The sequence below is a fragment of the Urocitellus parryii genome, chromosome 6, assembly GCF_045843805.1.
Source record: "Urocitellus parryii isolate mUroPar1 chromosome 6, mUroPar1.hap1, whole genome shotgun sequence".
Taxonomy (NCBI): domain Eukaryota; kingdom Metazoa; phylum Chordata; class Mammalia; order Rodentia; family Sciuridae; genus Urocitellus; species Urocitellus parryii.
The window spans coordinates 193,870,051-193,897,049 of record NC_135536.1 but is presented as its reverse complement, the minus strand read 5'-3'; the positions used below and the strand labels follow the sequence as shown (position 1 = coordinate 193,897,049).

The window sequence follows — 26,999 nt, the reverse complement described above, 5'->3', positions numbered from 1 at the left end:
CTGTACATCTTGTGTTGCATACAGGTTAATTCTTAAATTTTTATTTTCAGGTATCTGGAGACTTGGATAATCTAGATGCTATTCTGGGTGATCTGACTAGTTCTGACTTTTATAATAATCCCATATCCACAAATGGCAGTCATCTAGGGACCAAGCAACCAATGTTCCAAGGAACAAATTCTCTGGGTAAGGAAGAACTAGCTGCATATGTATGGATGCTCACACCAAGACCAGGATCTAAATAACATTTATAACTTCAGAACACATGCTCTACGTATCAGTTTCTTATGCAGATTCATAATATATGAGTTCTAAAAAGCTTTTTGCATGTTTTTTCTTTTTGAGAAAATTTGTAATTATTATGCCAGTAATCATGGTACTTATGAGAAAATGTTCGTCTTTGATATTCATTTGAGTAGCTGGTACCATGGCATATGTTTTCCTTAAGCCTCAGAGAATTGGATTGAAAAAACAACCCAAATTGTAGATTAAAACCTGTCCTTTGGTATTTAAGTAAATCTTGTCATTTAACCAGGAGAGTTTTCTTTTTTGACGTTTTCGGATTCTTACCTATGTGCTTTCCTATTGCTGTATGTTTTACTCATTCATCAATTTATTTATTTACTTATTGTGATTTTTCTTTCTTTTTACTTATTCTAATTAGTTATACATGACAGTAGAATGCATTTTGATATATATATAAATGGAACACAATTTCTCATTCTTTTGGCTGTACGTGGTGCTCCTAGTCACTCCAGTAGTGTAATAATATCTGTCTCGTTCTACTGTCCTTCTCACTCCCATAGCCCCACCCCTCCCCCCATTCCCCTCTACAGAAACCAACAGTTTCTTCACCCCCCCACCCCCATGGATCAGTATCTGCTTATCAGAGAAAATATTTGTTTTTTTTTTTTTTAAGGATTGGCTTATTTCACTTAGCATGATATCCTCTAGTTTCATCCATTTACCTGCATATGCCATAATTTCATTGTTCTTTAAGGTTGAGTAATATTCCATTGTGTATATGTACCACATTTTCTTTATTCATTCCTCTGTTGAAGGGCATCTACACTAGTTCCATAGTTTAGCTGTTGTGAATTGAGCTGCTATAAACATTGATGTGGTTTCATCACTGTAGTATGCTGATTTTAAGTCTTTTATTGTAGTATGCTGATTTTAAGTCCTTTAGGGGTATAAACCAAAGAGTAGGGTAGCTGGGTCAAATGGTTGTTCCATTCCAAGTTTTCTGTCACTTGGTATGTTGTGTGTATCAGTTGAAAAGGAATAATTTACAAGTAAGTATTCAGAACGGTCTTATTGATTTTTAGTGGCAGTGTTTTCTAAACTAAAATAGATAGTTGAATAGATTGGAAAAGAAAAGAGAAAGTTTAGAAGGATTTTTTTATTGTTTTGATTAGATAATAATAACTGGTTATATTAATTGCAAAATATAAGCAGAATATACTTAATGAGTACTCATCTGAAATATTCTCCAGGAGTTTAAAACATTGGTGATCCTTCCTCTTCCTTTCTCTCCCTCCTCCTCTTGAACCCAGGGCCTCATGCCTGCTGAGCATGCATTCTATCTCTCAGCTAATCTCAGACTCGCAAATTCTTCAATATGGAGTAAAGCAGAATATGAATGACCATATCAGGCTATATGTGTATATATATAAAGAGTGCCCAGCTCTTGGGCCAACATTGAAGTTGTGGTTTCTACTTTATTTGAAATACAGGCTTTTTTTTTTTTTTTTTTAAATATAGTGTTTATCTTCTAAAGGAAGATAGTGTTTGCTTTTGTGAGAAAGACTTTTGTGTTTGTGGGGATGGGTATGTTTATATGTTATACTTGATTATTTATGTATTAAATTAGCAAGGGATATTTACGTGTTGTGCTTATGTGTTCCCAGTAGGTTTGAGAAGCCCACAGTCTGTGCAGTCTGCTCGTCCTCCGTATAACCGTGCAGCATCTCTAGATAGCCCTGTTTCTGTTGGCTCAAGTCCTCCAGTAAAGAATATCAGTGCTTTCCCCATGCTAGCAAAGCAGCCTGTGCTGGGTGGGAATCCAAGGATGATGGATAGTCAGGAAAATTATGGCTCAAATATGGGTAGGTTATTCATAATTAGTATTTAGGACTAAAAATTTCTTATGGGAAAAGCAAATTTAAAATACTTAAAGTCATGTAGATAATTGGGATTGATTAACAAGTTTTATAATATTAACATGTTACTTTCATGAGTATCCTTTGTTTATTTTATGTCTTGTTTATATAAACTCTTGAAGAATCTTTTGGTCTGACATTTTTCTAGCATGTAATGTCTTCATAGTTACTTAGTCCTGTTCTTACGATGTCAAAGCCAGTGTTGTATCTAAATAGCTATAGCAGTGTGATATAAGGAGGATTGTGTTATGCTGTGGAAAAATCCTAATAATTTTCTACCTGTTTCAGGTGGACCAAACAGAAATGTGACACTGAACCAGACTCCTTCTCCAGAGTGGGGCTTACCAAACTCAAAGGCCAGTAGAGTGGAACCTATGAGTTCTAACTCCATGGGAAGACCAGGAGATTACAGTGCTTCTTTACCCAGACCTGCAATGGGGGGCTCTGTGCCCACTTTGCCTCTTCGGTCTAATAGTATACCAGGTGCAAGGCCAATGTTGCAGCAGCAGCAGCAGCAGCAGCAGCAGCAGCAGCAGCAGCAGATGCTTCAAATAAGTAAGTGTCTCCTTCATTTAAAAATAAAAAAGGTCGGGGCTGGGGTTGTGGCTCAAGCGGTAGCGCGCTCGCCTGGCATGCGTGCGGCCCGGGTTCGATCCTCAGCACCACATACAAACAAAAATGTTGTGTCCGCCGAAAAACTAAAAAATAAATATTAAAAAATTCTCTCTCTCTCTCTCCTCTCTCACTCTATCTTTAAAAAAAAAAAATAAAAAAGGTGTTTTAGGGTGATTTTACTACTGGCTTATTGGAAAATTTGTACTTTCGTTTTGTTCCCCCAGGGCCTGGTGAGATTCCCATGGGAATGGGGGTCAGTCCCTATGGCCAAGCAGCACCAGCTAATCAACCAGGTTCCTGGCCAGATGGCATGATGTCCATGGAACAAGGGCCCCATGTGCCTCAAAATAGGTGAGCCTTTATTTTGTGACTCTGAAGAAGATCCACATTGGATTATCTAGAAAAGAGTCAACATTGGAACAATTCTGAGAGAGAAGGTGAAAAATTCTCTTAAGTAAGGTGGTTGGTTGCCATCCATTTGAAGTAGCAAGCAGAGCCGGAAGTGCCCTGTCCTGCTGTCAGGACTTCTCAGCAGTCAGACTTCTGAGAGCCTCTCTGTGAGGTGATTGTCTTTCATAATGATAATCTCATGAGGAGGGGGATAAATTAGCCACAGTTTGACAAGATAAATCTGTTTTTACATAGTGTTCAGAGAGTAAGCCTCAAGTTTTTCTGAAAATTGATTTTTAAGCAATGGCTAATGATTTTTCTAAAACATTTCAGGGATAATGGCAAACTGAACTACTGTGCTCTTCTATAGTTTTGTAAAAGAAAGATGTGGCTTACTTAATGCCTGACTTCATGCCCTCCACGTGCTGGATAATAGTCACACACCTCACTGTGGGGGTGTGGGCTTGTGTCATACTTCTGACCAAGCCTTGTGGGCAAGTATAACGAAGTTATCTTGGCAGTTCTCTACACCATAGTTATATAGATCAATATTTTGATCTTTTCCTTTGTTGTTTATTGATTTCCTCAGTTTTCTTTTCATTTTTTTGTTTTGATTCCCCTAATTTTCAAGTATCATTACTGATGACTACCACCTCCACTCTTAACTTGAAAACTGCTCCCTCTCCATTCTCTCCAACCCCTCTCACCCCATTTCTCCTATCTCCCAAATACCTAGGGTTTTGCAGTTTCACTTGGGTGGTGGGATTGTGGGTATAAGATATATGTGGTGGGGGCTAGGGATATAGCTCAGTTGCCTTGTACGCACAAGGCCCTGGGTTCAGTCCCCAGTACCACACACATGAGCGCATGCACACACACACACACACACACACACACACAAAGATATATGTGGTGGGCCTTAAATATAAATTGAGGCCATTTGCTGTTCTCTATTGCTTGGTTTATTTGTACTTGTAGTATATGGGAGTTATTATATGTTAAAATATATTGAAATATTATGCATGGTTAGTATAATTATTTTTATTTTATTTTTTTTTTGTGGTGCTGGGGATTGAACCCAGGGCCTTGTACATGCGAGGCAAGCACTCTACCTACTGAGTTATATCCCCAGCCCTACTGTTGTTGTTGTTGTTCTTAGTATTATTATTATTATTGGTACTGGGGATTGAACTCAGAGACTCTCAACCACTGAGCCACATCCCCAGCCCTATTTTGTATTTTATTTAGAGACAGGGTCTCACTGAGTTGCTTAGTGCCTTGCTTTTTGCTGAGGCTGCCTCAGCCTTCCAAGCCTCTGGGATTACAGGTGTGCGCCACCATACCTGGCCCCACTGTCATTATTTTTTTTTATTTTTTTATTAAGAGAGAGTGAGAGAGGAGAGTGAGAGAGGAGAGAGAGAGAGAGAGAGAATTTTTTAATATTTATTTTTTAGTTTTTGGCGGACACAACATCTTTGTTGGTATGTGGTGCTGAGGATCAAACCCGGGCCGCACGCATGCCAGGCGAGCGCCCTACCGCTTGAGCCACATCCCCAGCCCCCACTGTCATTATTTTTAAAAATAGAAATAACACCTTTAATATGGTTTGTGTTCTGGGGATCAAACCCAGGACTGAAAACATACTGAACAAGTGCTCTACTACTGTGCTACACCTCCCGCCCAACAACATTAAAATTGATTGCAAGTCTTTTTCTAGACCTCTTCTCAGGAATTCCCTGGATGATCTCCTTGGGCCACCTTCTAACCCAGAAGGCCAGAGTGATGAGAGAGCATTGTTGGACCAGCTACACACACTCCTGAGTAATACAGATGCCACAGGCCTGGAGGAAATTGACAGAGCTTTGGGTATCCCTGAACTTGTAAATCAGGTAAGTTGCATTAATAAGGAAATAGGAGAGTGCGTGTGGTGCACACACATGAAGCCAAGCACAGGAATGCTTGTGTCTTTCTTACTACTTTTGTTACATTACTATATGTGTGGATAGCAGCATTAAATTTAGAATATGTACTTTATGATTGTATTGTTATTTCTAACAACCTGCTTTTTAAAAAAAATTTACATTTTAGACAACTATAGAAATGATCCAATAAAACTACTATATAGGGCTGGGGTTGTGGCTCAGTGGCAGAGCACTTGCCTAGTATGTGTGAGGCACTGGGTTTGATTCTTAGCACCACATATAAATAAAATAAAGGTCCATCAACAACTTAAAAGAAAAACCCTACTATATGGTTTTTTAGATGCTACTTGTAGTCAGTCTCTTGCTGTCTCTCGCTCTCTCTCTTTCACCATTGATTGAACCTAGGGGCAGTTAACCACTGAGTCACATCTCCAGCACTTTTTATTTTGTGACAGGGTTTTGCTAAGTTGCTTAAGGCCTTGCCAAATTGCTGAGGCTGGCAGGGAACTTGCGATCATTCTGCCTTGGCCTCCCGACTTGCCAGGATTGCAGGCGTGTGCCTTCATGCCCAGCCAAAAGGTCTCATTTTTACACCCACTTTTCTTCTCAACTTAGCTAACCAGTGAGTACGCTGAGAAGCAAGCTGTCTTTATGTTGGTTGTACAGAATACATTTGCAGTGGTAAACCATGAGTCTTCCAACATCATCCTCTCCTATTCCTTTTTACATACCTGACCGTATGAAAATATGCCATTCACAAATCTGTTTTTGAAACAAGCAAATTTTGTAGTGACTATTTTTATTTTAAAAGGTATCTGTGCATTTAAGAATAAGCAGGAGACCTCAGGGCATTCTCATTCTTTTGTCAGGGAGACAGATTTGTACATAAGGAATTGAACGATAATGTTGGAAACACTGTCAGAAACTTTTATTTTTTTAATTTTTTAAAATTTTTGTACTGATGATCTAACCTAGAGGTGCTTTATCACTGAACTAGATTCCCAGCCCTATCTATCTATCTATCTATCTTTCTTTTTTAAAAAATTTTTAATATTTATTTTTTTTAGTTCTCGGTGGACACAACATCTTTGTTTGTGTGTGGTGCTGAGGATCGAACCTGGGCCGCAGGCATGCCAGGCGAGCGCGCTACCGCTTGAGCCATTTCCCCAGCCCCTCTATCTATCTATCTTTATGTGGTGTTGGGGCTCGAACCAAGTACTCTCACATGCTAGGCGACCGCTGTACCGCTAAGCCCCAGCCCCGGTCCCACCCTATTTATATATATATATATATATTATTGTGGTGCAGGGGATTGAACCCAGAGCCTTGTGCATGCAAGGAAAGCACTCTACCAACTGAGCTATATCCCCAGCCCACCTTTTTATATTTTGAGACAAGGTCTTACTAAGTTACTGAGGCTGGCCTTGAGCTCAAGATCCTCCTCAGCTTTTCCAGTAACTGGGATTGCAGGTATGGTCACCATGCCTGGCTTACAGAACTTTTAAAAAGGTGAATGGAAAACACTGAGCAGTTGTAACATTACGCTTCCAGGGATATCAATGACATCTGATTCTGACACTGAAGAGCATGTCAAACTTCGACTAGGGGTATATGAGTGATACCCAGAGATCAAGAAGCTTGAGCCAGGCATGGTGATGCATACCTGTAATTGCAGTGGCTTGGGAGGCCGAGGCAGAAGGATTATGAGTGCAAAGATAGCCTCAGCAACTTGGTGAGGCCCTAAGCAACTCAGTGAGACCCTTTCTCTAAATAAAATATGAAAAAAGGGTTGTGGATGTATGGCTCAGTGGTTAAGTGCCCCTGGGTTCAATTACTAGCACCCCTGCCCCTGCAAAAAGCTGGAACTGTCATTTAAAATGGTAATTTAAATTGGAAATTGCTTTCTTTGTCCTGATGTTGAAATTAGTGATTGGTAAGTAAAATTTTGATAATTGCAAAAAGTATGTTGAGAAAAGCTAATAGTGGCACAGGGAGAATCATTAGTAACTTGCTGGCTTATAGTGCTTTCAGATTTTAAAAAGGTATACATGAAAATATTCATGAGTGTACATTTTTTTTAAAATGAGAGACTTCAAAATGCTTTTGTAATCAGTTTTGCTTTATGAAAAGCATCATTGTCAGTCATATTTTTAACATATACATCTTTAATTTTAATGGCCAAATTTAAACATTTTGAACACTATTTAATCAGTCTTCTGTCAGTGAAATATTAAATTGTTCTTAGTATTCTATATCATAAATAATTCTGTGAATTACCCAGTTCTCATTCACTGATTCTACTTCCTTAGTTACAGTCTAAGAAAGGATTAGTGGGTAAGAGACTACATATTTTAAAGGTTTTGCTCCTTATTTTCAGGTTGCTTTATAGCAGACGATACTAGCTCCTTTCCTCTAACAGTGTGATAGGAGTTCTTCATCAGTACTCTGCTGGTGTGGCTCTGATAGGTGAAGGAACACAGTATGAGCAAGTGACTAAACAAATACTGAGCATGATTACTATGATTTTTTTTATTATATTTTATAGTGTAGGCAATCAAACCCCAGGCCTCTTACATGCTAGGCAAGTGCTCTACCACTGAGCTATACCCCTAAACTATGATTATTTTCTTAAATCTTTGCCAGTCTGATAAGATAAAAAAGGATTGTTTTAAATTGTAATTCTTCGTTTTGCAAGATGAAATATCTTTTCTGTTTATTGGCCATTGTGTATGTGTTTTCATAGTTTTTGGCTAGGTTTTTAACTTGTTGATTTACAAGAGTTCTTTATGCAATACTCTTTACCTGACTCACAGTGGGGGAGCTCTCAATTTTTTTTTGACTTTTGATGGTGCAAAGGCAATGTGCGTTCATTAGAAACTGAATTCTGATCTTTTTCCAAACTAGGGATATGTGGTGTGATACTCAGAATGGTGGGCAGGAAATGTTGCAGTTTGCTTTAGTTCCCTCTTTGGTGAGGGCTGATTTTAATTTTGTTATTTAGTTTGTTTTCAAATTCAGAGTAGCTCTTTTTGGGCAGTGACATTCAAATTGACACCTGATCGATAAGAAGGAACCAGTTGTGCAAAGTGCTACAGGAAGAGCATCCAGAAGAGGAACAGCAAGTTCAGAAGTCCTTTGGCAGTCAAGAACTTGGGGTTTCAGAAAGGGACTGAAAGTAGGATCAGAGAGGAAGTGATGATGATGGAGAGGCAGGAGGTGCCAGGTTCCATAAAGCCAGGAAGGGGTCTGGGAACGCTCTGCTGCATGGCAAAGCCAGGAAAGCCTTGTAAGCAGGGTGGTGATGAGACCTGCTTTCCTTGTTTATTTTCCTAAAAATAAAAATTAATTAAAAGAATCTACATTTGTAACTTAAAAATATAATTATATGTATATAAGTATATGTACACAGTTTACTTGCCCTCTTCTGAAGTTGTACAAACTTACTTCTTTATTTTGTCATCTTTCTTAGTAACATATTTTTGCAGCTATTTCTTTATTAACTTCAATCTGTGTCTTTTGAATTCCTGATGTCACAGTGATTACGTACTCATAGCCCCTTAACTGAGAATCTTGGGGTCAAATATGCTTTGGAATTCAGGAATGTGTGGATTTTAGAAAGAGCATATATACCCGGTATTGCATGCTCTGACTTCTGGTGGAGTTTTGAGTAATAGTGTTGTTTTGGGCAGTTGTTTGTGACCAAACAGGCTAATCCATCTGTGGAAAAATATAGAATTAATTAGTTACACTAAATGTGAAGATAGATGTATTATTGCAATGTAAGTTTAGTTCAGGTTTTACTGTGTATGTTTTTTGTTTGTTGTTGTTTGTTGTGTTGGGGATCCCCCCACCCACCACCTTTACACTTTCTTTTTAATTGGAAATCTTTTATTGTCCATTGCATTTGGTAGCTGGACTAGGAGGCCAGTGGATGATCTTATAGTATATAAAATTTATTACAAAGTACAAATAGGAAAATAGAACTAAGTTCCTGTTTTCAGCCTCTGCTTCCCCCTGCCCTTTGTTGTGCTTGTGTCCCTGAACCCAGCCCTGGGTGGGGTGGGGGGGGGGCTGCGTGGCGGGTAGAAGAAAGAACCACTTGAGGAGTGTAGGGATAGGCAGGGAGGAGCTGATCCCCTCATCTATACCAGGCTCCTAAGCAGCTGCCTGTTTGAACTGTCTCATCCTCTCTAATGCCTGGTAGAGTCTCCGTTTGTTCCTGGGCTTCTCATGCTCACTGTTTTTCCTCTTTAGGCACGTTAGGTCCAAAAACCTGTTGAAATATTTGGTTACGTTGTTTCCTTATTTTGTGGCTAAATGTGACCTCTCAAATTCTTCAGTGCCATTTTAGTAGAGTTAGCAGGACAAAGGTGTTGATTTCAAGTGTGATTTACTTAATTAAGAGACATCTGGTGTCTTTCCAGAGAAGGGAGCCGGTCTAATGGGACAGAGTAGAAGCACCGTTGTCGGGTACTGCAACGCTTCTAAAAAGTATTGGAAAAGGTCTGCACAAAGGAATGTAGAGGAAGGGCTGGGGCTGGGGCTCAGGGGCAGAGCGCTTGCCTAGCATGTGTGAGGCGCTGGGTTCGATTCTCAGCACCACATATACATAAATAAAATAAAGGTCCATTGTCAACTAAAAAGTATTTAAAAAAATAGGGGGGGGATGTAGAGGAGGAAGGACATATAACATGCTGTCAAGGAAAAGTGGACAGGATTTGGTAGACTGTGTGGAGAGGAGGACTGAGGAATCCAGGTTGGTGGTTTGGAGTTCCAGGGTGGTGCATGGTCACACGATGCATTGTGATGGAGGGAAGGTTTAAGGAAACTATGTTGCTTTAGGGAAAGGGCTAGTTGTGGGCAGCATGACTTCTATTTTCTGCATGTTAGATTTGAGATGCCTGAAGCATCTGTGTAAAGATGTTAAGTATATATTTGCATAACTATTTGGAGGTGTTGGGTAAGTATTATTAAATGTTTGGAGGTGTTGGGCTGGAAACAAAAATTTGATGGTTTTCTTCAGTGGCTGAGAGCACCTAGGTAAGAAGTGTATGAAGAGCAGAGGACACAGGGACAGGACCCCGGAGGAGTGCTAGGAGTTCACCAAAGAAAGGCCAGGGAGTGGAGGAGAACAAGGGCCGCATTGTAGGGTATAGTGGGCCTGGCTGTGCTTAAGCTGAGGCTTGTCAAGGCTGTTGGCTGCAGGTTAGGCCTTCTGTGTCCTTGAAAAGATGAAGGTGTGTGTGGTGCCTGATGGGCTTTTCTGCCCCTGCTCGGCATGCTGACCCTTCAGAATGATTTTTACTTTTCCTATCACATGCTGGATATCGTTTTGTTCATGTGCTTAGGATATTGAGAAGTGTTGACTGGCACTTAACAAATATTTAATAAATACTTGAACAGATGGGCCTCTGCCAACCCCAGTAGTGATGGTTAGGTTTTAAGGGCATAAGTGTTTTTTGATTTTCATCTGCCATTACCAAAATTACCACATTACCTTCAAAAATATTTCTGAACAAATTACATGGGGAGTCATTGATGAGTGATTTTTTTTTTTTTAAGTATTTAAAACATTGTGGCTCTTTGACTAAAAATGTTTGAGTGTGGATTGGTGTGAAATTGTTAGGTCCTAGGATACAGTCCCGGCAAGAGGGGGTATAGTTTGTATTCTCATAGAACTTTAGACAATAAGAGCAAACTTGACTTTGCTTTTAGAATTCTGAAACATGTTGGCTTTATTTTTCACCTTCTTGAGAGCATTTGATTTTGGTGGCTTTCCCAGGTGTAATTCATTGTTATATGTCTGTTTAAGGGACAAGCTTTGGAGCCCAAACAAGATGCCTTCCAAGGCCAAGAAGCAGCAGTACTGATGGATCAGAAGGCAGCTTTGTATGGGCAGACATATCCAGCACAGGGGCCTCCGATGCAAGGAGGCTTTAATCTTCAGGGACAATCGCCGTCTTTTAACTCTATGATGACTCAGATGAACCAGCAAGGCAGTTTCCCTCTCCAAGGAATGCACCCCAGGGCCAACATCATGAGACCCCGGACAAACACTCCCAAGCAACTTAGAATGCAGCTTCAGCAGAGGCTGCAGGGCCAGCAGGTAATCAGTCTATGCTTGGCTTCAGCCCCAAGTGGCTTTCCTTTGGCCTCACCTTGTTTAATTTGTTTTCAGGCTTTGTCCTCAGAATTCTTTTTTTTTTTTTTTTTTTTTTTAAAGAGAGAGTGAGAGAGGAGAGAGAGAGAAAGAGAGAGAGAGAATTTTTAATATTTATTTTTTTTAGATCTCGGCGGACACAACATCTTTGTTGGTATGTGGTGCTGAGGATCGAACCCGGGCCACACGCATGCCAGGCGAGCGCACTACCGCTTGAGCCACATCCCCAGCCCTTGTCCTCAGAATTCTTACCCTGGCTTTCTGACCTTCACCAACTAGGGAAATGACCTTGGTTTCACTTTTTTTTTTTTTTTTTTGTAAGATTATATTTGTGCAGATGGCTCCTTGTTAAGGAGCGATTCTGTTAGAATTGAATGCATTTCCATTGTATAGGTTAAAGAGTAAAAATGTCAGAAATGATTGCTGTTGGGGCGGTGCTTCTTAATGTCTTTGTAGCCTAATAGATCCTTTTTAAAACATTTTAAGACCTATAATACTAAAACCCAAAAACCTTCTTAATTTCATCATTTTTTAAATAGAACCCATGCTTCTAGATGTCTATAAAACTGGAGCTCTCTTAGAGAATTCCAAGAGAGAACTTTGGTTTTCCCATTGTTTCCTCAGTCACCAACTAATGGGAGTTCTGTTGTGTCCCCTCATCCCCAGTACTGGGAACTGAACCCAGGAACACTCCACCACCAAGCTTCATCTCTCCTCTCCTCCTGTTTTTTGTTAATTTTGAGACAGAGTCTTCCTAAGTTGCTGTAGATCTTGCTAAGTTACCCAGGCTGGAAATGACCTTCTTGCAATCCTTCTGCCTCAGCCTCCTGAGTTGCTTGGATTATTGATGTGTGCAACCGCACCTGATTCTCTAATCATTTAAAAATATAATTATTTCTATAAAGCTTGTGTCTTAAAGTGCTGAGTTATTAAATGTGGTGGAACTAAACCATATAAATAGGTAATATTTCTAAGTTCAGGAGTTCATATGGTATCATTTTTGCCCCCTCCCCCTTTGGGAACCAGGTATTGAACTCCAGGGCACTTAACCACTGAGCCACAAACCCAGCACCCCTACCTCCCTTTAATAGCTTTATTTTATTCATTTTATTTTTATGTGGTGCTGAGGATTGAACCCAAGGCCTCACACACTCTACCACTAAGCCACAACCCCAGTCCCTTCCCAGAACCTTTTAAACACTAATTATCATTTATTTTGAGACAGGGTTTCCCTAAGTTTCTTAGAGCCTCACTAAGTTGCTGAGGCTGATCATTTTGCTTTTTATGATTTCTTTCCATTACAAGGTACTTAGACTGGGTGTGGTGGCTCACGCCTGTAATCCCAGCAGCTCTTGAGGCCGGATAGGAGGATCGTGAATTCAAAGCAAGCCTCAGCAGTGGCAAAGCGCTACGCAACTCAGTGAGACCCTGTCTCTAAGTAAAATACAAAAAAAGAGCTGGGGATGTGGCTCAGTGGTTGAGTGCCCTCAAGTTCAATCCCTGGTAACCCCACCCCACCACCAAAAAAAGAAGGTGCTTAGGATAAGATACTGGAGGAGGAATTTATTCAGTATTACTCTGACCAAGTTAAAGCTCTTTCCTCAGGTGCCTCAGTAATCCCTGGGAAAACCTGATATAAATCCTGAGTTCCTGTTAGAGGTGCTCTTTAAACTGCACATTTGTGCTTCTCTCTCCCAGTGCCGGGTGGTAAAGATTCACAGGCCAGGCAAGAACTTTTTAGCATTAATTTTTTTGCAGTGTGAAAGTAGTATGAGCTCAGTTCAGATGTGACTTAACCAGAACAGTGGGTTTGCAGTTATCCCCGTGACCTCACTGGGTGGTGCTGAGGGTCTGAAACCCTGGGGCTCATCACCCTTTCCTTGTGCATGCTAACCACCAGTCTCTTCTCAGTTCTTGAATCAGAGCCGGCAGGTGCTTGAAATGAAAATGGAAAACTCCGCTGCTGCTGCTGCTGCCGCTGCCGCCGCAGCAATCAGGCCCATGATGCAGCCCCAGGTGAGCTCCCTGGGAGGACGAGCCACTTCCCAGCACAGGCTAGCTCATGCTGGCTCTCAGTGTTCCTTAAGCAATGAGAGTAATTTTGGTTTTCTTGCAGAAGAATCCATTCCACAGTTCCATTTCAGTTTTTCCTTTTTTCATTCTTAACTCTTCTGACTTGTTGGTGATGGGAGAAATGAGGAGAGTGGATTACCTTAAAAACCATTGATGAATTGTTTTGTTTTTTAAACCAAATTTCCCTTGTGATCAATTGCTGTTTTTTTTTGAGAGAAACTATCAGTTAGCTAGAAGTAACCCATGAATGTTTCTGTTCTTGGATTATGAAACCACATACTCACTGGGTAAGAAGATACCCTGTTTCCCTTGCTGAGGAGAAAATTCCTCTGTACCTCCAGCAGGAGTAGAGGCAGCATTAAGGTGTTCTCTTAATGTGAGGTAGATGTATGACAGTCCTTTACTGTGGTTGCAAGTACTACTCATATATATTTTTAAAATTGAAATGCCTAATTTTCAACATCTTTTGCCTACTTGGAAGTACTGATACTTATATTTTCTTGATAATCAGTGTCCTGTATAAGTTGAGCTAGGTTGCCTTCCAAATAAATGATAAAAGTTGGCCTTTTGGAGATGATTTTTATCAGTTGGTAGAGCTTAAATCAATACCTTAGTTATGATTGTCTAGCACCTTAACTTACTCCTTGTCCTCTACCTCTTCTTTTAGGAGGTTAAAGAAAACAACGAGACCTTCTGAGACCCCTCCTTATTGGAGTATAAACCTGCCCCCCCCCCTTTTAAAATATTTATTTTTTAGTTGTAGTTGGACACAATATCTTTATTTATTTAGTTTTATGCTGAGGATCACCCCAGGGCCTTGCACGTGCTAGGCGAGTGCTCTACTGCTGAGCCACAACCCCAGTCCCTAAACTTGTCCCTTTTTTAACCCCCCTTCAGGGGCTTCCCTTCTTGTTTCATTTCTACCACTGCCGTAACACACACTCAGTTCTGCTCTCTGTCTGTCTGTCTGACTGTCTTTTTTTCTGTGTTGCCCAGACCTCAAATTCCTTAGCTTAAGTGAGCCCTCTTGACTTGGCCTCCTGGGCGCTGGGACTGTAGGCATGACTACTGTACCCAGCTGAGAAAGCCTTAAACAAACAAACAAAAAACTGTGTATTCTCTCTTCCCTTTAATTATGAAGAAAGGTCTCAGATATTTCTCTTTGGTACCTACTGTATTGTAGAGGCACTGTGTCTATGGAACATCCATGTCCTGCTGCACATGGGTAATTGCATTCTTTCTTGGCTTTCAGCAGGGTTTTCTGAATGCCCAGATGGTTGCCCAACGCAGCAGAGAGCTGCTAACTCACCACTTCCGACAGCAGAGGGTGGCGATGATGATGCAGCAGCAGCAACAGCAGCAGCAACAGCAGCAGCAGCAGCAGCAGCAGCAGACCCAGGCCTTCAGCCCACCCCCAAATGTGACCGCTTCCCCCAGCATGGATGGGGTTTTGGCAGGACCTGCCATGCCCCAAGCTCCACCACAGCAATTTCCATATCCACCAAATTATGGTAATTTTGACAAAGAAAGTGTGCCTTCCCTAGAATAACATGACCAAGCACCTAAAGTTCCCTAGAGGCTTTGCTCAGGAAAAACAAATGCTGTTACTTCCCAAGAAAAGTGAAATTAATTAAAAATAACAGAGAATAAGAATGTTGGCCACAGTTTCCAGTTTACTGAGGCAAATGTGTTCTCTCCTAGTGTTTCCCAGGTCTTGCTTTTTTCGCCTCCCTCTCTCTTCATTTGGGAGAAAGACTACAAAATCCTTCCCCCATCCATTCTCACATGTCCCCGTATAATAGAATCCTGTCATCTCTGAAAGTTTGTCCCAGTCAGTGAGAGGAATGTGCTGTGTGGACTTTTAAGTTCCTTTCCTCAGTGACTTGCCTTTACTAGTAATTGAAATAATGTAGTTACTGCTTTAGTTCAGCCTTTGCAAGGTTCCAGGAACATGGTAGGGGAACAGGTATCTTGGAGGGGTTTACATTTCAGGATGCAGCCCTCCCCTCTGGGGACAGTGGCTTCCCTGACCTCTAAAGGGGGACAGAGTGATGTGAGTAGAGTTTGTGGAGTTCCTTTTATTTAGAGAGGATACTGAAGCAACACCTTTCAAGTGATCTAGATGGTCTGCCTTCTGCAGAGAGCCCATGACTCTGTGGTCATCTTGTTGCAAAGCAAGAATACTTGGAAGGCAGCCTCTTGTAGGGCTCGATATTCTGTACTTACCACCTCCTCCCATACCTTTTCTAAAAATGAACATAAAATTACTATAGAAAATGGGATTCCAAGGAGGTAGCATTTGAACATTGTAATTTTTTCTTTTTCTTTTAAGGAATGGGACAACAACCAGATCCAGCTTTTGGTCGAGTGTCCAGTCCTCCTAATGCAATGATATCATCAAGAATGGGCCCCTCTCAGAATCCCATGATGCAGCATCCTCAGACGGCACTGTATCCGTCCTCAGAAATGAAGGGCTGGCCATCAGGAAATGTGGCCAGGAACAGGTAAACAATAGTGACTTTAAAGTCACTCATATTCTACTTCCAGAAATCCAGGAAATAGCTGGGTGTGGTGACGCCTGCCTGTAATCCCAGCTGCTTGGGAGGCTGAGACAGGAGGATCACGAGTTCAAAGCCAGTCTTAGCACCAGGGAGCCACTAAGCAACTCAGTGAGACCCTGTCTCCAAATAAAATACAAAATAGGGCTGGGGGTGTGGCTTAGTGATCAAGTGCCCCTGAGTTCCATCCCCGGTAACAAAAAAAAAAAAAAAAAAAAAAAAAAAGAAAGAATCCAGGAAATAAACCTCTATTTTTGTCACCCTTGTTTGGATGGAGAGAGCAAAAGGCCTACATTCATATTAAAAAATAGGTTGTCTGTTTTGAGAATCCTTTATAACAGGTAGATATCTATTAAGGTATTGAGGACAGACAACTGTGAAAAATGGAAGGCCAGCTGTTAGCCGTTCTCTCTGTTTGTGCTTAAGTATAGAGATACATGACAAAATCATGATATAATGTGTGTGCCCTGTGTTCTAAAATGACTCTGGATAATGTCATCCTTTCTTTCCAGCTCATTTCCCCAGCAGCAGTTTGCGCACCAGGGGAATCCTGCAGCATACAGCATGGTGCACATGAATGGCAGTAGTGGTCACCTGGGACAGATGAACATGAATTCCATGCCCATGTCTGGCATGCCCATGGGTCCTGATCAGGTATGAAGATCTCTTTCTTACTTTTTTCAAAGTTTTTCTTGTTCTTTGTAGAGAACCAAAGCCTCAACTGTAATCTAAAGGTTCTAGGTAGATAACTTAAAATATTGAAACTGAAACCAGGTAAGTGGCCCACGCCTGTAATCCCAGTGACTCAGAAGGTCGAGGCAGGAGGATTGGAAAGTTTGGGGCCAGCCTTGGCAACTTATCAAGGCCTGTCTCAAAATAAAAAATAAAAAAGGCTGGAGGTGTAGTTCAGTGCTCAGTGGTAGAGCATCCCAGGGTTCAATCCACGAAAACAAAACAAATTAAAAAATGTTTGAATGCCTTGCCAAAATTTTGGCAGTTTAGGTCCAAAGGAGTCTGAATCTTGTCAGTCAGAGCCACATGACAAGCCCTGAGTATAAATATAGGTCTTTCTCATGTTTTGTTGAGCAGATGTTTTACTCATGTTTCCTTCTGGTTGCTGACAGAAATATTGCTGATGTCTCCAAACCTGGACCTCTGAGGAAATCACTGTACAAATGACACTGCACTAGGATAATCTGGAGGTAAAGAATCATTGTCCAGGTGTCCAGCTTTGAAGCAAGGACCAGCTTTGATCTCCGCAGGGCTATTCCAAGTGATGTCACTTGGGCAGGACTGGATCTGAAGCTGAAGTGCGACATCTACCTGTCCCTCCCCCGCTCCCCCACTTCTGTATATCATGGTATTCAAAACAAATGTTTTTAGCATTCTGCCTCCTAGGGATGTGAATCTGGAGATATGGAGTGTTTATTACAGAACTCCTGTGTCACTTCCTTCTGCCTTGCTAGCCAGTCTTTCAAATAGATGTAAGTGGACCAGAGAGCATTGGAGAAACCAGGGACCACCAGAACACCTGGTTTTTTAAATCGCAGTATTGGACAAAGCATAGTTCCAGTTATTAAGTGTTTTTGTCACCACCAAACAGTTTTGTGTTGACCCTTTGTCCAGTGGAGTTGTCATTTGAGTCCTTGTCCTTTACTGATGGTGTTGAGTTGCTCTGTCCCTTTTATTGTCCTAGACCTTTTCCTGATGAAGATGTTCATTTGGCCCTAATGTACTGTAACACTTCACCTCCAGGATTTGTCGTGGATGATAAATGGCTGTGCAGAAGGGAACATGAGATGACAGTATTTAATTGCAGCAGTGGCAAATTTTTCATATGCTAACGTGCAGCTGAGTGCACTTTATTGAAAAAGTAATGGATAAATGCAATATTCCTGAGGTCTTGAGGAATGAGGAGCCACATTCCTGGTTTTGTCCACACTACTCTATTGGACAAGAACTATGATTTATTTTTTTTAAAATACTGGTGTCACCCTTTGCCTATATGGTAGAGCAATAATGCGTTTTGAAAATAAACTTCTGAAAACCCAAGGCCAGGTACTGCATTCTGAATCAGAATTTCGCAGTGTTTCTGTGAATAAGTTTTTTTTTTTTTGTAAATATGACCTTTAAGATATTGTATTATGTAAAATATGTATATACCTTTTTTTTTGTAGGTCACAACAACTCATTTTTACAGAGTTCGTGAAGCTGAATATTTAACATTGTTGATTTTAGTAAACTCTGTGGTGAGGCTACAAACAGCAGAGACACCTGTCTCGCGGCCTGAGGAGGAGCAGTGGTCCACGGCTCTTCCTCCTGCCGGCGTTAGTCACCTCATTTTTTTTTTTCAATCTCTTAATCTAAATGCTTTTTAAAGAGATCATTTGTTTAGATGTAGTCATTTAAAAAAAATTTTTTTTAAGCTCCTCTACCAGAGAACTAAGCACTTTCTTTTTGGGGAAAGAATAGATATGGGAAAATAAACTTAAAATATCAGGAATTAAAAATTAAGCAATTTGATTTAAAAAGAATCTTTTGGATTTTAAGCAGACCATAAATGAACAATAATTCCTCCCTTCCTTTTTTCATGTAAACTGTATATGCTGCCTTTTCATCCATTTTAGGAGTGCTCTAAGAATTTGATTGCTGGGACTTGAATCCCACACTGTCACCACAGGAGTCAAGTCCTTGGTGTGTGGTTTCTGGTGCCTGCTGAGCTGTGTCTGGTCATCCTGCTGCTATGTGTGGTGTTCTCACGGCTTCCCTGAAAGTTAGGACAGTGTCGTGGTTGTTTCTTCAGAACTTCAGTATCCACAATAGCCAGTTTTGCCCTGACTCGGAGCCAGTCTGAGCACTGCCCCCACCCACCTGCCACTTTTCTCTCTCTGATACTGTTCTAATCATTTCGGAGTAGGAGAAAAATCAAGTTTAATTCTCATTATCTGGGTTACTTTTTTTGGGTACAAATAGTTGAATAAATTGGGTTTTGGGATATTTATGAATTTCAAATGTCTCTGCTAGCCTTGGTGTCATTTTCTAGCAATAACTAAGAGCCACTTGATTTTTTTTTTTTTTTAACTTTCACATGATTAGCCAACCTTTTTCGATGTCTCTTAAGGTAAGATCATTTAATTTCTTTGACATACTTGAATAAGCAAAGCCCCATTTCCAGAACTACCACTAGAGTGGGTTTTATATTTTCAACAGTGTGTAGACCATCATGAGCTTGCCTCTTACCTCCCCACTCCCCCTGCGATAAAAAATAAATCTCAGATTGTAAATCCATGAACTTCCACCCTATTGGCCCATGCTTTTCAGATGACATCGTCTCCTGTGTGGAGCCAGAGCCACACCAAGTGAGTCTTTTTCAATCCAGTGGTTTTGGGTGTGTCTGAACTTTCCTCATTCAAATTGTATATATGGGGAGGACAGAATGGTGCTCCTACCTTTCTTGACTTTTAAAAATTAATTGAAACAAAACTTTTTTTCAGTCCTGACTCTAGGCCGATGGAAGGCAGCAACACTCACTTTTTGTATGGGGAAAATAATGAGATTATAAGTTTTTATATTTTCTACTTATTGATTTTATTGGTGCAAACTCAAGATTTTGGTTTCCTTTTAATGGATGCAGTCTTTGAGATAATTTGTTTTTAACCTTTATTGTCCTTTTATCATTTTTGGATAATTCTTTTTGTATTCCTGCTGCCTACCTCTCTTAAACTCTCCCTTCAGCCCCCTCTTTTTAAACATAGGTATCTGTTGAGTAAACAGTATATCTTTTCATCTGCTTTTAGGATGTGGGGTATTTCCAGTACCTACTTTTTTGCTGAATCCAAAGATTATTATATAAATAAAAATATATTTTATGAAGATCAAAATGATATAAAGGAGATACATGTTTCTTCCTTTAGAAAATAGAAACTGCATTGTTAATGTTATGATGCCATTTTTCTAAATTGTGCATCTGGATTGAAAGGTGTAAATATCAACAATCCTAGTTTATCAGTGTTGAATATCTAAGGTGGGTTGGGGGTACGCAAGGGAGTTGCACAAGATGAGAGTTGGCTGGTGTCCTGGAAGTTCTTTGAACCAGAGGTAGATGCAGCTGGAAGTAGACAGCATGAATCTGTGAACAGCTGCCCACATGCCTTCCCAGGTCTCTTCATTTGCAGAAGCCATGAGTTGTGTTCCCAAGGAGGAAATGCACAGGAGCGAGAGCTCTAGGACAGATGAGATTTTACCCCTGCAGCAGAGGAATTTGGATAGTTTTCAACTCCAAGGCACACTATTTGCAAACAGGCAGGGTGTTTTCTTTTTCTTCCCTTCTTTCTTTTTCTTTCCAGTGTATGGAGTTTTGAAGAAGATGGAAATGTCATTCTGAGAGCAATATTTAAATTCTCAGGAATTGACCAAACAGTGTTGAGAATGAATTTGATTTCAGTCAAGTTTACATTAAGTCATTCTTCACATTGCAAAGCATCTAACTACATGGGACGACTCATGAAATGGGGTGGTGAGCTGTGACTGCTTTGCTGACAGTTTTGGATGTTCTTGTAAATAAAGGTTTCTATTTAAAACCGGAGCCTAAGAGCATGTTTCCTCCACTCATCACTGTTGGATTAATGGTAAAAGGGATGCTTGAGGAAGCCTTTTTTCAAATCAAATAATGGTAGCAGTTTTTGTGAAGTTTACTAGTGTTTTGTTTTTTATATTTATTTTTTAGTTGTAGTTGGACACAATACTTTTGTTTTTATGTGGTAGAGCACTGTTTTGTTAGGGGGCCTGTTGGGGGCGTTGAAAGACTTGGAACTGCTTTTACAGACTGAGTGCTTAGAGATCATCTGTTAAGAGAGAGATGGGTTGGTTTGATGGGGTTCCTCCTCCTGTTATAGAATTCTGACAACCACCGGTAGCAGGTTATGCTACCTGGCACACAAAAAAGGGTTTGCGAAGTGAACTGCTGTCCTGTAGCTGGTGTAATGTGAGGCTTACCTGTGAGGTCCCTTCAAGAATGGTACATTTTTGTTCATAACTATCCCTTTAACTTCAAGGCATCTCCATCCAAAAGGATGTTGGCTGGTAGTGAAAAAACAAAAAAACAGGCACTGCAAAAAAAAACAAAAAACAAAAAAACTCCCAAGAATAGCTTTTTACAAAAATGTCAGTGGTTCCTTCATACCAATGACTAGTCATTGACTAGGATTTTGAACATAGTAAGACAATACTTACACTACAAAATTTCTTACAAATACAGTGTCGTTAAAATCTGGGACATAATGAACTTCATTTCTTTTTAGTACCTTAAAAAATATCAGTTCTGGGATAGATATAACAAAGCAATACTGGGCAGAATGGGCAGGAAGAGAAATGTCCACAACTGCAAGGGAGTTTTCTTTCACACTGGCCACAGAGCGTTTATTGACACCACCACTCTCGAAAATTGCGATTTCTTATTAGATTCCCCTAAACGTTCCCTTGTTGGTTACATGTAGAGAGTCACATATATACAATGAAGGCAGTTTCTTCAGAGGCAACCAGGGTTATCAAGCTAGGTAAATGTCACTTTTTTTGTGCTATTGACTCATTGTCAAACTCTGTGTGCTGCTTTCAGCATCTCTAAGTTGTCCCTGTCCTGCTGCTTAGTTTCTTTGTAATGAACTAAAAGAAAAAGAGGGTTTAAAACAGGGTTGTTTTTTCCCCTGTGATTTAAAAAAATTCCAGTGACTTTCACCCTTGGGGAAAATTTCCACAAAAATCTCTTGGTTCTTTTTTCCCTGTGAGACTCTCAGGGTTAGTGGTGACCTTTTGATATGAAAATGCATTTTGTGCAGCTGGTGAGGTATAATCCAAAGCAAAGCAGGGGCAAAGTGGACTTCCTGAAGTTCTCTGTTCCTGACGGTTATCCCCCAGAATTTGCCATGTTGACGGAAAGTAGGTGCTCTCAGGACTCCTGGCTCACCACACGTTGTCTTTCATGGCCTGTACGATCAGGCGAGGCCTCTTGGTTTTGGGAGGTCGATCTCTGTTGCTTCTTAACCTTCCCAGCCTTCCCACAGTTGTCCCCTGTAGAAAGAACAAAACTCTTCAGTTTTTGATGATCCTGCTGCTTAGGTGCCTTAACCAGGCCTACAGCTGAGTAAGCTTTGCTTCAAGGATGTGGCTGCTGAAAATGAGAATTTCTAGGTAACCCTGGGGTTACTTCTCTTTAAATTGTCCCAATTTTTAGTTGCTCCTTTATACACCCAGCAGCTGGCAAGGGTGGTGTTTAGGATATGCACACAACAGTGGCTGAGGAGAACAAAATATAAATTCTGGAAGCCCCATATAAATGTTTAGCTGGCTCATTACTATTGTCCCAATGACACCACATCAGTTTATATACATGAGTAGACCAGAGGTTGCAAATGGCAGCTCACTAGGTTTACCCATGTAGGAAACTTAACATCAGATTTGTTGCCTGTGTTTAAAATGAATTCTCACACACATCTGCATTTTTTGATTTCTGCAGTGAATTCTTTCAGACTAGCTATACCCCACTTCTGCACAGAACAAACTGGCTGCTCCCCTTAGAGTGAGGTGAGCTTTCCAGGTTGCCCGTGGTGCCAGCTTCTGTTGGCACTGGAGGGACAGTTCATAGGATGGAGTTGTGTTTTTTTTTTTTTTTTTTTTTTTTTTGTGTGTGTGTGGGTGGGTGTGTGGGTGCTGGGGATTGAACCCAAGGCCTTGTGCATGCAAGGCAAGCACTTTACCAACTGAGCTAGATCCCTAGCCCCAAGGATGGAAACCATTCAATGAGGCCACCCTATGGCTGACTGTGTACCACTTAGTGCTTTTGCAGCCACAGCCTTCAAGATGTCTGGCAACTGTATTATTTAAATGCGTCTCAACCTCGAAGTCATAGCTCAAGTTTACTAAGCACAGAGAGAACAGTGTACAGACAAGGTGTTAATCTAAAAACGAAGTTATTTACTTGTTATCTCACAGGAAAGACTGACATTACTGTTTCCCCTCCTCATGGGAATTGGGGGATGATGGAGGAGGGAGGTGATAATATCAAGCTGGCATGCACATAGAACAGCCTTGGCAAGAGGAAGCAAGTGAGAATCAGACCTCTACTTGTGAACTGTTCCTCAACTCACAGTGATTTGGAAGAAGGTCTCTTCATTTCTGGCCATTTTCGACGCTGAAACTGCCTATGTTTTCAAGTGTCAAAAAGAGAATGAGTGTTAACCATCACCAAGAAAGAAAGTCACCCCCAAAGAACTACACAAAGAAGGGCTCTGGTGAAACCTATCACCGGTGGGCGATTGAGGCTCCCAGCAGACCAAGAAAGGACACATTCTCCAGGTGCAATCTCACAGATGGGAGACTAGAAGGTGGGTCAACGTGGGGGAACTGCCCTCCAACTTAATAACAAAACAGAATACCTGTATTGCTCATAGCTTCCTCCATCTTTAAGTCCTAAATGAGCAAGAAAGGGACCAAAAAGGAAAAGATTGTTTAGGATAAAAATGATATAAGCAATGACAAATTCTATAATTGTTTTCTACAGGAAAAAAAAAACAAAAAACCACCACCCAGAAAACCACCTTGGGCTTTTGTCTTGAGATCAAGATGCTGTGAACATTTTCTAGTGAGATGGAGTGGCCTGAATGATCAGGTGAACTTCCTTTAAATCTAGGTGGCCTTGCAGATGGCCTGTCAGTATCAGCTGCAGGGTGTTCCTTGCTTCAACACTGACTTTAGTCGTGGTGGGGTAGGTAGGCAGACATGGGTGTGAGTGCCCTGCTACAGAGGGCCGCCAACCAAGGGCACTTGGTCAGTGGATAACTGAACAAAGGAGGAAGGAGAAAAGAGGGGATCGGGTGTTTCTGGTGTGGAGGGTCAAGGTGCTCATCTCCCTGGAAGCACAGTTCATCAAAAACTAACTACTGCCTGCCATGGGTAGGAAGTTTCTGTAACCTCCAGATGATAAGTCTCAAATTATATCACCCCAGTTCCTGGTGATTCTGGGTCACTCTTGGGACAGACGTGAGTCCTTCCGGTGGTCACCCTGCTCTGTGTGGGCCCCACACTGGGCCCTACCTACCCAGGTCCATGTTCCGCGTCCTGGGGTTGCACTGCTTGGAACCTTTGCAGCTCCTCAGCTCCATGAGCTGCACGTGCAGCTGGTTGAGGACGTCTCTGTCCAGCGTGTTCACCGCGTTCATCAGCTGGTTGGGATCAAGGCAGGTTGTCAGCAGGGAGTCCTGAGACCCCCGTCTCCCATCCTCTTCTCCCTACTGGGGCACTTTTTCAGGCAGGTTGGGAGTACAAGGTGCTGTGTGGTGTCCTGTTTGTTCCCGAGTTTGGAAGAGCTCGGTGGTGTTTTGACTTCCGTCCCCACCAGGTCTTCTCCTAGTGAGGACAGAAGCCATGCCTGTGTACTCAGTGCTGACCTCAAGAGCCTCGGGTCAGGAAGCTCCCTAAGTGGGAAAGAAGCCTTCCGAGCCTCGGCTTGGTCAGCAGCCTTTTGTCACAGTCCCTCAGTTCTTCTTGACCAGAAAATGGCCATCTGGTGAAAGGGTGGGTAGGTGACTGGGTCCTTGCCTAGTCTGGGACCACTAGTGGCCAGCTAACTTCTTGTCCTCTCCCGCCCCATGGAGGTACCTGTCCGAGGAGAAAAGACTGTCAGCCTGGATGGCCACCCTAATAAATCAGTTGAGCTGCAGGTAATTAAAAATCGAGGTCAAGAAGTTATTTCAGGCTTTTCTTAAAAGGCTGCGGTTGGACAGTATGAAGGCCGCACCACACAGCAGCTCTGGAGCCGAGCTCCATGGCGCTCCCCAGCACCAGGGCTCAGGTGTTCCCGTTAATCGGCCCTCTGCTGCTCGTATTTGTCATGTGTGACTGGCCCACTTCAATCAGGTATCCGTCTAGGTGACTGAAAATACAAAGCTTGGAGCAGAACTCTCTTGCCGCGGCTAGTACAGCCATCTACGGTCCCTGTAGGCCTGGGGTGTGCAGTGGGTGGCGGGACCCTGTAGCTTGGCAGTTCTAGGAGTCCTGTGAAGCCTCTTGGAAGTTGATACGTGCCTAAGCTAGAGGGAAGCAGCTCCATATGTCATGGATAAAAAATGGTGACAGAGACAGATGGGACATTGAGTCCCCAAGTTCTCAGTGGCCTCAGAACTCATTCTTCCTGTCTTAGGGACTCAGTGGCACTTGGAAGTTCGTCATTACCTCAGTGAGGGTCTAACTGGCAGTTCCTGTATACCCACACCTCGTTTCTGCAGCTGGTGGCGGCTGTACCTGGTAAGGGTCTGTGTTGAGGTCAAAGTACTCCAGGAAGCCCGTTGCAAATTCACAGAAGAGGAAGTTGTGGGTCTCGTTGATCGTCCTCATGCACCAGTATGTGTTATTGTTGGCACTGGTGCAGGCGCAGAAGGGCCCCACTGCCAAGGAAGAGAGGGCATGCCTGAGCGCGCTGCAGTTGACCTGCCGATGCCTGCCAAGGGACACCTCCCTCCTGGTCCCAACCGTTTTTCAGGTGCCACTTGACAGTCAGAACACCTGATTCTGAGACCTGCAGGGTCTGGCGGTGAAGCTCTCACAAAGCTTGGGGTAGGTGGGTCACCCGGCCCCCGCCTGCCTGTCCCTGTCCTGTGCCTGCCCCTGGCCTGCTCACGTGTCCAGAGAGGTGCGGTCTGCCAGTGCTGGTTGTCGTGGGTGAAGCACGTGAGGCCTGGCATGCTGCAAGTGTCGTTGTTCTGCAGTCGCTTGAGCAGCTTGCGGAGCTTCTTCTTGCGCTTCTGCTCCCGCAACAGCCACACCTTGTCCTTCTCCTGGAGACCCTTCCTAGGGGCACGTAGGCCACAGACACTTTGGGCTTCTGAGGGACCCGAGACCACAAGCCTCTGCTCTTCCTTTCTACCCCAGGGGTGGGACCAACCTTCTCCAACAGACACAGGTGGAGCCATCAGTGGCCCCAGGTCCCACCGCTAGTCCGAGGCAGAGCTGGGACCAGAACCCTGGGCTCCCCCCAGGTCCCACCGCTAGTCCGAGGCAGAGCTGGGACCAGAACCCTGGGCTCCCCCCAGGTCCCACCGCTAGTCCGAGGCAGAGCTGGGACCAGAACCCTGGGCTCCCCTCCTCCTGTAGCCTCCTTCAGCCCCCCAGGTGACCTGAGGCTGCCTCGCCTGACGCTTACCTGAAAGGATGCAGGCTGGAGCCCTTGTGCTTGAGGCGGCCTCTCTGCTGCGCGGGGTAGCTGGAACAGACTCGGGCTTCAGAAGCCTGCAGGGACACCTGAGCTCCCAAAGGTGACTGCTGTTCCACCCTGGCCCTCGCCCTGGGATGGTGGCAGGAAGCTACTAGCTGTCCTGTGGCTGGTGGCTCCCTCCCTGCCTGTTATTCCACGAGTGGCCTGGGGCCCCCGGCTGACAGCCTTGGGCTGAGCTGGGGTGTGCATGGTCCAGCCAAGACTCAGAGCCAGGCTTGGCTGAAGGTGGTGGCAGCCTTGGCCTCTGGAGGCTGGTTCCCCCCACCTCATGCCTGGTGGGGGCTGACACAGGGGACCTGTGACTGTTAAGTCTTCCTGGAAGGCAGCAGAGATGGTGTAGCCATGCTGTCCCGTGCAGCAGCCACTGGCCTCATGGGGCTACTTCATTTCAAATTAGGTAAATTAAAAAGTTCCAGCACCTTTCAAGATCTCAGGAGCCTAGAAAGCCTGTTCCCTTGTTTCCCTGGGCCAGGGCTCCTGGGCAGGACCTTGAGCCTCAAGGGTGACTTCCAGAGTAGCCGGTCACTCCTGTCCTCCCTAGAGCCAGCTCCACATGGCAAGTACCTGCTTCTTGCTAACATTACATAAACTGGGCTTCAGGCTGCCCCCTACCCCGTGGGGGTGGCTTCCTGTGCCCAGTTGGCTGAAAATGGAGCTGTGAATTATTACTGCCCCCCCCCCCCACTTTGCGAGGCAAAGACAGGGGGGAGGATAATAGGTGGGGGGAAAAAGTGAAAGGGGGCCTTTGCTACCACCTCACCTGATTTTGTGGCAGTCGCATTCTTCTGGGCGCTTTTTCTTCAGATGGCCTCGGACTTCCCTCAGGTTCTTAATTTTGTTCTGCAGGGTTTCGAT

General features: G+C 42.8%; 2 protein-coding genes across 4 annotated transcripts in view; one reads left to right on the top strand and one right to left on the bottom strand.

Annotated features, from left to right (window-relative positions):
- Positions 1-20,421, top strand: part of Ncoa3 (nuclear receptor coactivator 3) — a 123,324-nt gene extending 102,903 nt beyond the window's left edge. Inside the window, exons 14-24 of the mRNA XM_077799731.1 lie at positions 51-186; positions 1,914-2,108; positions 2,451-2,717; positions 3,002-3,128; positions 4,885-5,056; positions 10,902-11,195; positions 13,161-13,265; positions 14,575-14,833; positions 15,655-15,826; positions 16,393-16,534; positions 17,005-20,421. Coding sequence (XP_077655857.1) covers positions 51-186; positions 1,914-2,108; positions 2,451-2,717; positions 3,002-3,128; positions 4,885-5,056; positions 10,902-11,195; positions 13,161-13,265; positions 14,575-14,833; positions 15,655-15,826; positions 16,393-16,534; positions 17,005-17,016 — 1,881 coding nt within the window. The 3' untranslated portion in view covers positions 17,017-20,421. The remainder of the gene's footprint in view (positions 1-50; positions 187-1,913; positions 2,109-2,450; positions 2,718-3,001; positions 3,129-4,884; positions 5,057-10,901; positions 11,196-13,160; positions 13,266-14,574; positions 14,834-15,654; positions 15,827-16,392; positions 16,535-17,004) is intronic.
- An 873-nt stretch (positions 20,422-21,294) lies between these two features.
- The window catches only part of Sulf2 (sulfatase 2), a 78,923-nt gene continuing 73,218 nt past the window's right edge, over positions 21,295-26,999 (bottom strand). For all 3 annotated transcript variants that reach the window (XM_077799487.1, XM_026390962.2, XM_026390961.2), the window contains exons 14-21: positions 26,905-26,999; positions 26,073-26,132; positions 25,551-25,720; positions 25,175-25,317; positions 23,973-24,096; positions 23,311-23,344; positions 23,023-23,076; positions 21,295-21,946 (exon numbers count right to left, since the gene is read on the bottom strand). In XM_077799487.1, the coding sequence (XP_077655613.1) occupies positions 21,916-21,946; positions 23,023-23,076; positions 23,311-23,344; positions 23,973-24,096; positions 25,175-25,317; positions 25,551-25,720; positions 26,073-26,132; positions 26,905-26,999 (711 nt within the window). In that variant the 3' untranslated portion in view covers positions 21,295-21,915. The remainder of the gene's footprint in view (positions 21,947-23,022; positions 23,077-23,310; positions 23,345-23,972; positions 24,097-25,174; positions 25,318-25,550; positions 25,721-26,072; positions 26,133-26,904) is intronic.